This window comes from Corylus avellana, chromosome 9 (genome assembly GCF_965113065.1).
Source record: "Corylus avellana chromosome 9, dhCorAvel1.hap1.2, whole genome shotgun sequence".
Lineage (NCBI taxonomy): Eukaryota > Viridiplantae > Streptophyta > Magnoliopsida > Fagales > Betulaceae > Corylus > Corylus avellana.
This window is the reverse complement of record NC_142498.1, coordinates 11,171,997-11,185,573: the sequence shown is the minus strand read 5'-3', so window position 1 is coordinate 11,185,573 and position 13,577 is coordinate 11,171,997. Positions and strand designations below refer to the sequence as shown.

Genomic DNA, 13,577 nt, shown 5'->3' with positions numbered 1-13,577 from the left:
TGAAAAGTTAAGGCTCCCTTAAGAGCAATGTTCTTTGTGTGGACCACGACTTTAGGAAAAATCTTAACTTTGGATAACTTATGAAAGAGAAATGTTAATGTTGTAAATTGGTGTTGTCTGTGTAAGAAAAGTAGGGAATCTATTGATCACCTCATTCTTCATTGTGAGGTTGCAAGAGAATTATGGAGTTCGCTCTTCCAGTTGTTTGGTGTTGCATGGGTTATGCCTCCTTGAAGGGTGGGAGAGTTGGTGAGTCGGAGGGGACAATTGGGAGTTGAAGGGGACAATTGGGACACCGTACTGCTTTAGAAATGTGGAGGTTGGTTCCTTTGTGGTTAATGTGGTATATTTGAAAAGAGTGGAACACAAGGAGCTTTGAAGATCATGAGATTGTGTTTTTAGAGTTGAAGAAGATGTTGTTCCAATCCCTTCATACATGGATAGTAGCGTTTAATAGTTTGCTTGTTTCTAATTTCTTTGAGATTTGATGTTTTGTTCTTCTTTTTCTATACTTTAGGAGTTGTCTTGTATACTTTTGTGTACTAAGGTTGTGCCCCTCTACGCTTTTAATAAATTTGAATTACTTATAAAAAGAAATTGCCAATCTCCTTGTGGTGTTTAAAGAGTGCTCTAGACGGTCTCTTCTCAAGGGTTTCTAAGTTGTTTTGTTTGAATGGTGTTCAAATAAATCTCAACCGTCATCATCTAGAGAGGTCAGAAAGCTAAGTCTGAAATGTATGGGGAACACATTTGAATGGTCTTGCACAGAGGCCTTTTTTCAAAATGGTGTTGGAACAGTCTCAAACGACATCAATTAGCCACATTATTTTAGCTTCTTTCTCCTAGTGGATGACATGTAATCTTCCACGATATGATCTATATTAAACAACATTATCTTTTATGTGTTTAATTGTAAATGTAAAGTCTAAGGGATTTCAAAAATGAGATGTCACGTGAAAGTTACTAAAGAAACCAGAGGGGGCTCCATTTATTAAAAATGAGAATTGCACGATAGAATTACAAAATGCTATCCATGCTCTCCCTTACTCCCAAAACCACAAATACAACAAAAACTCCCAATTCACATGATCATATGCTTTCTCTAAATCCAATGTGTACAACAAGCCAGGAACCCTTGATCTGATTTGACTATCAATACACTCATTTGCAACCAAAAAATCCTTAATATCTACGACACCAACTCTCTTTGGGATAAGAGAAATGAACGTAGCCTTAAATGCTCTTCTCAAGTCTCCCTTTACCATGAAACTCAATGAATACTGCCATAATATTCTGTTTAATGACCTCCCAACATGTTTGAAAGAAACCCAAAGAAAACTCATCAAGACCCAGGGCCCTATCAGCATTTAGTGTTTTAACCACCTCAAATACCTCTATCTCCTCAAATTCTCTTTCCAACCAAGAGCCCTCCTCTTCACCAAATACAGTTCACTTCTATTTGGAGCGGCTAGTTCACTTCTATTTAGAGTGGCTTTGTTACTATTGAAATACTTGGGTGTCCCTTTGGGTGTTCCATACAAGTCCACTTCTATTTCGAGTGGCATTATTGAAAAAATGGAAAGGAAGTTGGCTGGTTGGAAGAGTCTATATTTATCAAAGGGAGGTAGGTTTACCCTGACCAAAAGTACTTAGGAGTTGGAGTGTGGAAACATTTAGGAGGGGGTGGGAGTTTTTTCAAAATTCGTAAGATATGAAGTGGGAGATGGAGTTAAGATTAGGTTCTGGCATAATATATGGTGTGGAGATCAACCACTGAAGGAATTCTTTTTGGAGTTGTTTACTAGTGCTTGTTGTAAGGAGGCGTGGGTTGCATATTGTTAGGTTTATTTTATTCTTATTCAATGATTAAAACATTTGTTTGTAATTTCACATTCATTCTCCAAGTGTTGGGGTGAAGATTGGATGTTTAATAGAGCTCTTTGCCTTCCCCATTGGATGGGGCGTCAGAACGGGGCATGTAACAGGATTGACAGAAGTGCTGCTCTTGGTCAACCTCGTTGGATGGGCGTTAGAACGGGGGAAGGATCCTCTCCATTTCATTTGAAATGGAGGGGATCCATTTAGTTGTTTTAAGAGGGCATTTTTGTCCAAATGAAAAATAGAGAGCCCAAAAATGACAAAATTGCCCCCTAAAAACAGCTAGCTTGTTCCTCTCAATTTCTAATGAAATGGAGAGGATCTGGAAGCGCCAGAACGGGCTTGTAACGAGACTCAAGAAATTGCTCTCGGCCTACGCGTTGGATGGCACGCTAGAATGGGCTTCTAATGGGACTTAGGGAATTGCTCTCGGCCTACGCGTAGGATGGCACGTCTGGACGGGCTCGTAATGGGACTTACAGAATTGCTCTCTGCCTATGCATTAGACAACACGTTCGGGCATGTGATGGGACTTAGGGAAAAGCTCTCGGCCTACCCGTTGGATGGCATATCAGAATGTGGACTTGACGGGACTCTGGTTTTGCTCTCTATCAACCCCGTTGAATGGGGCGTCAGAACATGGACATGACGGAAATGCAAAGATTTTACTCTTCATATCATGTCGTGACTCATTTTCCGTTAAGTCTTTTGTTCTTTCCGTCTTAACTCGAAATTAATCCTGTTTAGACGTGATGACATGACGTGAATGTGAAGATTTTACGCTTCATGTCATGACGTGACTCATTTTCCTTTAAGACATAATTCTAGATCTAAGATGTGCTTCTTTTGTTCTTTCCATCTTAACGCGAAATGAATCCTGTTTAGACGTGATGGCTAAAAATTTAGATCTATAAATACCCGTCGTGAGTTTAGAGCCTTTGTGTATACTGCTTGTGTATTTAGGGGGTGCGTTACACTTTTTTAATAAATTATAATTCATCAAAAAAAAAAAAAAAAAAATGGACATGGTCTTATAATATTTCTCATTTTTCTAAATTTTCTGAATTTGTGCATTTTTGTGCTTCTTTTAATCTTTAATGGGGTTACCTCTTGTATGTGTGTACCAAGGTTGCGCTCCTCTGCGCTCATTAATGATATATGTTACTTATAAAAAAAAATTATTGTAAGGAGCCTGTTTAATTTTTCTTTTTCTTCCTTTTCTTAGAAGAATGCAAGGGGGTATTTTCTTCCTATATTCCTGGTTCTCTCTATGAGCTTAGATTGTCTCAAAACAGTATTTTCAATTTCTACATAACTCTCCTGCTATGCAATGAAAACCTAACATGCACCTCAGCCTTTTCCAACATGAGTTTTGAAAAGAATGTTTACATATATTCTAATATTTGTTCAAGGCTTTCTTTGTCAGTCAGATAGAGCATATATAGCATATATATTTAGCCATAATTAGTCTCTCTAGTTATGACACGTTTTTATATTATAGCTGTAGATATCTTGTAATTAGTAGGTTGATTTTAGTTGCCTTATTTGGTCTCCTAAATTGCTGTAATCGCTGATATTTAGCCTTGTAATTAGCAGGACAATTTCTAGATAATACGAGGAACCCTCACAATGAGAGGTATTTAGTACAATTGACATGATATCAGAGCTAAAATCATCTAAATTAGGGTTGTGATTCGAGTTTTTTGAGTTGGGTCGGGACTGAGCTGTTGGTCTCTTTGGCTGTCGGTAACTTCAGGGGAAGTTGTCGACAATTTTGGTGGGGGTTCTAAACTGCTACTCGGCAGTTTCTGATGAGGGTAGGGTAGCGGCAGTTTCTGTTGAGGGTAGAGAATTTCTTCTTACCAGAATTTCTTCTTAGTGGCTGTCGGCAGACTCTATGGAGGTTGTCGGTAGGTCCTGTGGCTGCTATTCCTTGCTAGAATAGTCTTGGAGTGTCTTGTCTGTCGGCGATTTCTGGAGGATTTGGGGCTGTCGGCATGGTCGTTTTGGTTGCTGTTTGGGTTGGTGACTGGTAACTGTGGGCTCTTAAGGTTGCTGTGGGCTGTTAAGGTTGCTGTTTGGTGGGCTTTTGGTTGCTGTTTGGTGGGCTTGGGCTTGAGGTTCAACAAGTTTAGTTACTATTTGGTGGACTTGGGCTTGCTGTCCAACAGATCTGGTGGGCCTTTTACTCCTTTATCAGGTTTTATAATTTATGATTCTATTTTGGGTTTCATCATGTCTTCTAGGGAGTCTTTCGGGGTCCGTTTTACTGGAAAAAATTATTTTGTTTGGGAATTCTAGTTTCAATTGTTTGTTACGGGAAAAGAGTTGTGGGGCCATATTGACGGTAGTAATCCAGCTCCTACGGAGCCTAAGGAGTTGGCTAAATGGAAGGTCAAAGATGCATGTGTGATGTCCTGGATTTTAGGGTCTGTTGATCCTCGTATTGTGCTCAATCTGAGGCCCTATAAGACTGTGAAGACCATGTGGGAGTATTTGCTGAAGGTTTATCACCAGGATAATACCGCACGCCGTTTTCAGTTGGAATGTGAGATTGCTAGTTACACTCAAGGCAATCTCTCCATTCAGGAGTATTTTTTTGGTTTTAGAATTTGTGGGGAGAATTTTCTGATATGGTTTATGCGAAGGTACCTGCTGCATCTGTCTCTGCTGTTCAGGCTGTTCATGTGCAGAGCAAGAGATCAATTTCTGATGAAATTGCACCCTGAATTTGAGGTTGCTCAAATTTAATAAACCAGGATCCTTCACCATCCTTGGATGTTTGTTTTGGAGAATTACTTCTTGAGGAGCAGCGTCTTCTCACACAGGCTACGTTCCAGCAAGATTCCAACCCGAATCCAGTAGCCTATGCAGCCTACGAGAAAGGGAAGGGTAAGGATATGTACAAGGTCCAGTGTTTCAGTTGCAAGGAGTATGGTCATATTGCCGCCAACTATGCAAAGAAATCTTGCAACTACTGTAAGAAACAAGGTCACTTTATCAAAGAATGTCCCACTTGGCCTCAGAATTGTCAAGCTACCGTCTATTAGGCTACATTGAACACCTTTTTTGCTCCAGAGATGTCCTTAGCTTCTTCTTCTGCAGTCGGATCATCTGCCCTTACTCCTGAATTGGTTCAGCAGATGATTATGTTAGGGCTTCAAAATAATGGTACTACTTCATATAAATCTTGGCTTATTGATTTTGTTGCATCCAATCAAATGACCAGATCATCTGATACTCTTTGCATTGTTCGTCCATATCATGGTTCATCCCAAATTCAGGTAGCTAATGGGAATCATTTAGCTATTAATGAAGTAGGAGATCAATCCTTCATTCGAAGATGTTCATGTATCTCCTGGATTTTCTAATAGTCTTATTTCAGTTGGCTAATTAGTTGAAAAAAATTGTGATGTCCATTTCTCTCGTGATGGTTGTCTTGTGTAGGATTAGATGTCGGGGAAGATACTTGCGAAGGGGCCTAAAGTTAACAGACTATTTCTACTACACTTTTCAATTCCTAGTTGTTTATCTTTGGCTTGTATGACAGTTAACACTCCGAATGAAGTATGGCACAAACGTTTGGGTCATCCAAACTCTGTTATTTTGTCTCATATGTTAAATTCTGGTTTGTTAGGCAATAAATAACAAATTTCTAAAAATTTGTCATTTGACTATTCTGTATGCAAACTTGGTAAGAGTAAGACTCTTTCGTTTTCTTCTTATGGTAGTTGTGTTGCAAAATGATTTGATATTGTGCATAGTGATGTATGGGGCATTTCTCCTGTAATTTCTCATGCTCGATATAAATATTTTGTGACATTCATAGATGATTTCAGTCGGTATACTTGGGTCTATTTTCTTCAGGCCAAATCTGAGGTCCTGTCTGTTTTTTAGACCTTTGTATCATATATTGAGAACCAATTTTCTACAGGTATTAAGATTTTGAGGTCTGATTCTGGTGGAAAAAACATGTCCCACGAGTTTCATGATTTCTTACACCACAAAGGAATTGTCTCTCAGCGCTCTTATCCTTATACTCTTCAACAAAATTGGGTGGCAGAACGAAAGAACCGAGATCTCTTGGATGTTGTTCGCACTTTATTGCTTGAATCCTCTGTTCCTTCTAAATTCTGGGTTGATGCATTATCTACTGCAGTTTACTTAATTAATAGGCTGCCCTCTCAGGTCTTGAATTCTGATTCTTCTTATTATCGTTTGTATCATCAGCATCCTAGCTATCTTAATCTGCATACTTTTGGATGTGTTTGTTTTGTTCATTTACCTCCTCATGAACGTCTCAAACTCTCTGCTAAGTCTGTTAGATGTGCCTTTATGGGTTATAGTATTTCACACAAATGTTATGTTTGCTATGATTCTTGTTCTAACAAATTTCGTATATCTCGTAATGCTGCTTTCTTTGAGAATCAATGTTTCTTTTCTACACATGTTGAGTCATTCCTTGAGCTTAGTATTCTCCCTTGTTTTGATGAATTGACTCTTCTCCCAGAACGGTTCAAACCTGGAATTGTGTATACTCGACGTCTACCAACTTTGCCCCTTCCCGAGACTGACCCTTCATCCGAAACTGTTTCGACAACTTCTCTTGAGATTGACATGTCATTCAAGACAGGTCCGATCAATTCTCCCATGCCCCCTGAGCCTGGTCCTCGACGATCTACCTGAGTATCATGTCCTCCTGATCGGTATGGTTTTTCCCACACTTCTTTTAATGCTACTTTGTCTTCTATTTCCATCCTTACATGCTTTTCCAAGGCTGTTAAACATGAATGTTGGCGAAAAGCAATGGATGAGGAACTTCAGGCTCTCAAGGACAATCATACATGGGACGTGGTTCCTTGCCCCTCTAATTTTAAAGCCATCGGTTGTAAATGTGCTTACTCAATTAAGCTCTGCTCTGATGGGACTCTGGACCGGTATAATGCACGGTTATTTGCCCTTGGGAACATGCAAGAATATGGGGTGGACTATGAGGAGACATTTGCTCCGGTGGCGAAGATGACTATAGTGCGTACGGTTATTTCTATTGCCTCCTCCCAAGGTAGGCCACTTCACCAGATGGACGTCAAAAATGCTTTTCTTCATGGTGATCTCAAAGAGCATATTTACATGACTCCTCTTCTGGGTTTGTTTTCTTCTCCGTCTTTCGCTGTGTGTAAGTTAAAGCGGTCTCTCTATGGCTTAAAACAAGCTCCCCGGGTATGGTTTGAAAAATTCAGGTCTACTCTGTGTTGCTTCTCCTTTGTCCAAAGCTACTATGACTCCTCTTTGTTTCTTTGCAAAACTCCGACTGGTCTCGTTCTTTTACTTGTGTATGTGGATGATATTGTCATTACTGGCATTGACTCCAACTTGATTGCCCACCTCAAGCAGAATCTTCAGGCTTCTTTTCATATGAAAGACCTTGGTCCTCTTACGTATTTTTTGGGGTTGGAAGTGCACACTGATTTTTCAGGTATATTCTTGAATCAACACAAAATATACCCAGGATTTGATTAGCCTGGCTGGTCTTCAGGATTCTTCTTCGGTGGATACTCCTATGGAGGTCAATGTTAAATATTGAAGTGAGGAGTGTGATCTTCTTTCTGATCCTACTGTGTTCCGATAGTTGATAGGTAGCTTGAACTATTTGACTATTACTCGGCCTGATATTTCCTTTGCTGTCCAGCAGGTTAGCCAATTTATGCAAACTCTATGCCATCTTCATTTAGCTGCTGTTCGCTGGATCATTCGATATCTTCAGGGGTCACCTAGCTATGGGTTGTTCTTTCCAATCGGCTCCTCTTCGCCTTGTTGCTTATAGTGATGCGGATTGGGCCGGATGTCTTGATACTCGGCGGTTTGTCACGGGTTGGTGCATGTATCTTGGTGATTCTTTGATCTCTTGGAAGAGTAAGAAACAAGCTTGTGTTTCTAAATCCTCTACTGAATCCGAATACCGGGCAATGTCTGCTTCTTGTTCTGAGATTGTCTGGCTTCGTGAGCTTCTGGCTGAGCTTGGTTTTTCTCAATCTGATTCTACTCCTCTTCATGTTGATAATACTAGTGCCATTCTAATCACTGCTAATCCTGTTTACCATGAGCGTACAAAGCATATTGAGGTAGATTGTCATTCTATTCGGGAAGCCTTGGACACTCGTGTTATATCTCTTCCTCATGTTTCTACTGATCACCAAATAGCTAACGTATTCACGAATGCCATGACACAACAGTGCCATCAGTTCCTTGTGGGCAAATTGATGCTTCTTGATCGACCAGCATCAATTTGAGGGGGGATGTCAGTCATATGCTAAGAGCATTCCCAATAGAGGAGCCAAATTTTTATGCAAAATGGCTTCTCAAAATGTACTTTATCTAATTTGGCTAATGAATTTTTAAGAGTCTTCTACATCCGATTAGCTATATTTTTATCTATATCATTTAAATATTATTAAAAGTGAGAAAAGTTTTGGGAAAAAGAGAACATGTGAGAGAAAAAATAGGAAAAGTTTTGGGAAAAAGAGAATATGCGAGAGAAAAAGTAGGAAAAGATTTGGAAAAAAGAGAAACAGGTGTGAGAAACAATGAAAAATAAAATGGCTCCCTTGAAAAGTGTTGCTATATTTAGCTTTTTTTTTTTAGCTCTTCCAATCAAATATCTATTTTACATTTTCTTTTGACTAATTCAATGTAGGGGGTTTTTTAAACAGTTGAATAGCCATTTTAGATAAAAGTAACATTTGGTTTTTTCATTGGGAATGCTCTAAATATATAGCATATATATTTAGCCATAATTAGTCTCTGTAGTTATGACATATTTTTGTATTATAGTTGTAGATATCTTGTAATTAGTAGGTTGATTTTAGTTGCCTCTTTGGTCTCCTAGATTGCTGTAATCGCTGAGATTCAGCCTTGAAATTAGCGGGACAATTTCTATATAATACGAGGGACCCTCACAATGAGATGTATTCAGTGCAATTGACATTCTTGAGTTGAGTAACAAATGTTTTTTAAAAAAGCATGCAAGTTGGTGGTTGATTTGAATGCCTTGAAGCTTTACCTTGTAGGCTTATGCTTCAAAATGTGAGGTCTAGATATCTTATCTGATGCATGTTGGCAGCTGAGAATTGATGACTGCAAATGTTCCATATTGTACAACAAATAGGTGATGTCCTCGTGGGGGAGTACTAACAGCCCCTTGTTGCTGGGACCTAATACTCATGAAGCAATGCCTGGTTCAAAGGCAGCCCCCTAAGCCAGCAGAAGCAACAGTGACTCCACCCTATGACAGGTGTTTACGCCCAGGGTGTAGCCCTTGAGAGTTGCTGAAATCCTAGAAAGTTTGGCAGACATCGATAATATATCTCCCCACTTGGTGGGATAGAATTCCTTGACTGCCTTAAAAGGCAACTTTTGATCTTTCAGCTAGTTCAAGTAAAGTTTGGGAGTCAAGGAATTTGGTTTGTTTTTTGAGTAGGTGTTGAAGAGGGGCTGGTGAACTTTATCAATACTACTGTTTTCAACTATTCCTATCGCATGGTTGAGTAGATAACTTTGATAACGACTCTTATAAGATAGAGTAAAGCCTCTATGTATGTAGATTAGTTGGTATACATACTGCTAAATTTAATGAATGACGAATTAAGAAGCTTGTTCTGTATTTCGTATGGTGCCAATCGAAATAAAGGTTGTATTGTGGTTCGCCCTTGTTTGTGTTTGTTGAGAGCATAGACATAAAAGCCTGGAACTTTTTCAGTTACAACGTACATGGCGCTCTCAGCTCCATGTTTTCACTGAAATCTGGCAAAAAGAATAAGCAGTCATGTTCATGACACTAGGAGTGGTGCTTACAAGTAGAATTTTCAATTACATAACAATGTAGGGATTTAAAAAATTGAGTGGCCTTTTTAAAAAAATATGCAACTGTGCCAATGTAATGAAATCTGTCATCATTTTCTCCAAATCCTGTAAAAGCTTTGTTTTTTTCAGTTGCTGCAACTATGTGTTCCATGTCTTACAGGTTTCTTTCAATGAAAACGATAGATAGCTAGTGTCATTGGATGAGGTGGGTATAGTTTGTGATCTTGCAGTAGGCATGCTATGCTATTGAAGCAGCTGTTCTATCTGAAGAGTGAGAACATTAGGAACCCTCCTGTTTTTCGTAAAGGGGATTTTTTTGAATATAATCATGTTTGCGATGGAGAAAGTATCAAATTTGTTCTGCTGTGATCTGTGACATGAGTTGTATAGAAGTATTTCCAGAATCTTGCTATGATTTATGGAAATGTGTGACAGAGAGGTACGCTATATAAAGCAAGGAAAAGGGAATGCAAGGGCATGTTTCCTCTACTGTTCAGGTATTAGGGCATGTCATAGTTAGGCCTGCTTTCTGGGGTTCTTCATGTATATGTACTGCTGGGAGAACAAGAACAAGGGGGATAGTGATATTCTCGTGTAAATTTCCTCTTAAGCGTATTCTTCTCTCTTTAGCAATTGCTCTTAGGTACATATGCAGCTATTGCCACAATATCTTCTCCTAATTTTTTTTTTTTTTTGATAAATGCTTGCACGATAGCAGAATGCATTTGTGATATAATTGTATACATAGGAGTTTTTTTTTTTTTTTGCCCTCTCATAGTAAACTGTACAACTCTAACTTTACTTTTTTTTTTAATGGAAGATATTATAAAATTGTAAGTTCATCAGAGAACTACACGGCAATACTATCAAAACTACGCGAGGAAGGGATACATTTTGAGCCTGATAATGGTTCTGAGCTGCTTCCATTAACTGCTATTGAGGTATGTCTCTTTGTCTCTTTGCAGATATGGCTTCCTTGGTATTTTATTTGCTACAAAAATTGTAGTCCTTAAGAAAAAGGAAAATAATTAGCTATAATTTTTTTCTATTTTATCTTTATTTTTTTTGATAAGTAATATTGTATATATCAAAAAGAGCGCAATGCGTCTCGTCTCTAAGTACATAGAGAGTATACATAGGAAAGCCCACATTAGCCCACAAAAAACCCCCCAAAAAACCCTAAAACCCAAAAGAAGCCTAAAGAGCCCTCAGCCAAAAACCCAAAACAACCCTAAACTCACAAGGCAAGCCTAAACCACCCTTCCTTTGACCCTACTAGAGCCACATCCTCTAGCCTCAAAATTAATGGAACATTCCAAATTTTTGAGCTCACTCTTGCTCTTAATATTTGGGGCAGAAACCCCCTTTTCACGGTGTTGATCCTCTTCAATGACTAAAAAAAGATTCAAAAGGCTTTTCTCGTCACCCTCAAAAGTCAATCCCATAGTGGGAGCGAGTTCCATCGCGCCGAGCACTACCTCAGAATAGCCTTCCATCCCCACAACTAGAGTATTTGCCAGGACCTCGGCCAACAACTTCTTGTTATTCAGTTGCTTACCTATTTTATTCTTCAACTCTCAAAGAATACCCCAACTGAGACTTGGAAACAGAAGAATAAATAGGTGCTCCACTCTTCGTCATTCCAGGATGAGAGAGGTGGAGTCTCATACCCAGCTCAGTCGCCCCTGAGGAAGAACCACCAGAAAACCCTTAGAAACTGTAAAACTGGCCTGTGATTGCTGTCGGAGGACCCATCTTTTGAGAAGAAGAAGAGTCTTCCTTAGCAACCAGGGTCAACGAGGACACTTACTTCACCTTAGGTGGAGAAGGAGCAACAGTTCTCGACCCAAAAACCCCCCGCCGGAGCATAGCTTTCGTCGAAGAAAGTTTCTGATTAGTCTTAAAGGAGGCTTCCTCCACCGTTGGAGAAACAGAATCCACCGGAGAAACAGAAGGGTCTGCACTCACCATGCTCTTAGAACTTGCCGGACACACCATCGCATTGGCAAGACCTTCTCTGAGTGCATCGGGGAAGCCATCGGAGACAACAAAAAACGGCGGAGCTAGCATCGACACCTCAACGATAGACCCCACGCTTCTGAGAAGATCACCTTGAACCACTGTAAACGCCATCACTGTTGATGCAGACTCCGGCGTTGCTGCAGGAGACTCTGGAACCACCATAGACACCTCCGATGACGAATCCCCGACACCTCGCGAATCCGGTTCCAACACCTCGCCCATCGGAGACACAGAAAACCCGTCGAACTTGGACATAGTAGGGCCCAAGCGGACCTCAGCCTCTGGACTTGCGGCCACCTTGGGCGAGGCCGCTGGGATCAAAACGACCTCTGGCTAGAAGGCCCCGCCCAGGAAGAAGTGGAGAGAGGCTTCAGTGGAAACTTGAGGGCTCGCTTGAAGCCCCTGCACCGGCAAGCTTGGGCATCCTTATGACGGCCGGAAAGCTTGGGCTTGCGGGAGGACCCAAGCCCTAAGCCCTTGAGGCCTTTCAAGAATTTTGAAAACAACCAGCCCATCTAACAACCAGCCCATCTAAAAGGCCTTCAAGCAGCCTGGCTAAAACCCGACCCAACTTAACATGGAAAAACCCAAACTGCTGCTTAACCCATTTAGTGATAGAAATGCCCTTCGTCATCTTCGTGGAGTCTGCCGCCAATAGAGAATAGGTCGCCAAAGATGGGATTGGAGCTCTCTTCTTCTTTGGCAGAACTTGATGAGCCCTGGATTTCGGCTTCTCCAGCTCAGAATAGTCCACCGCTGAGCGCGGCTCATTTCCACCGTCCCCCGGCTCAAGATATGCCGGCACCGGAAGCAAATCAAAGAGATGCGAGGATCGACATTTCAACCCAATTGATTGCACCTTGGAGCGAGGTGCCGATCTTAGTGCCTCCGCAAAAGAGTGTCTAGGAGGGCATCCCTCTCCCAAAATGAACTTGGTTTGCTTCCCCGGCACATCAGAGGCCAAAGACCCAACCTTTCCTTCAAGAGGTGGCAACAACCGCCGCAACTCACTTGTGAACCGATGCCATCCCTGCCCACCACGGCCCTCTGGGTGCCAAATAACTCCTTTATGACCACCCTCAGCAAAGATGACCACCTCTAGGAACATTCCTGCCTTGTTATCGCCCCCATGAACCATTAAAACCTTCTCACCCCTCTCACGGTAAGACTTGGCGATGTCAGCCTTCAATTGACTCGCCGCCTCCACTGTAACCACCAACCAGGAAGCGCATGGATGACTCACAAAGATGACCCCTATGAACCCCTTTCTCTTTTCCTCCGGTCGAAACTCTGGACACCCTTCCTTCACCGAAAGGCAGAAGGTTTTTGCTTCAATAGAGAAGCTCCTTTCCATAACAGACACACTGGACCCTAGCGTGCAGCGCCTACACGCGCCACTGCTAGGGCTGAGGAAGAAAAGAAAAATGAAGAGAGAGAGAATGGAGTGTTTTAGGAACAGAGCAATTGACCCATGGACAATCTTCATTTTATCTTTATTATTTCTACACCCAGCATTTTTCTTTTTTCAAAAAGAGGCTGCAGTACATATCTTAAATATTTTGTTATGCAAGGACTTGTGTGTATAGATGACACCACAGTCACTATATTTTATGCCTCATGCTGTCATGTTGGATTGCACCCATCTCTCTCTCTCTCTCTCTCTCTCTCTGGTATCTGGTGACTGTGAACCATCATCTAAGAGTTGAAAGAAAAGAAGAATAATTGGAAGAAGAAGAAGAGTAAATACCGTCTTATTTCATTGATGCTTCTACCATACCATCATTGCATAAGTTTAAATAGAAGAGTAATACAATCTA

At 40.8% G+C, this 13,577-nt stretch overlaps 1 protein-coding gene across 7 annotated transcripts in view; it reads left to right on the top strand.

The window, feature by feature from the left end:
• Positions 1–13,577, top strand: part of LOC132189699 (YebC-like protein) — a 51,312-nt gene that overhangs the window by 10,779 nt on the left and 26,956 nt on the right. For 5 of the 7 annotated variants that reach the window (XR_009441057.2, XR_015909172.1, XR_009441060.2 and 2 more), the window contains exon 6: positions 10,559–10,679. Coding sequence is in view for 1 of the 7 variants with exons in the window: in XM_059604472.2 (XP_059460455.2) it covers positions 10,559–10,679 (121 nt within the window). In the remaining 6 variants the exon portion in view is untranslated. Of the gene's footprint in view, positions 1–6,388; positions 8,001–10,558; positions 10,680–13,577 lie in introns of those variants that run through there. The other 2 variants (XR_009441059.2, XR_009441058.2) reach the window with 2 other exon arrangements.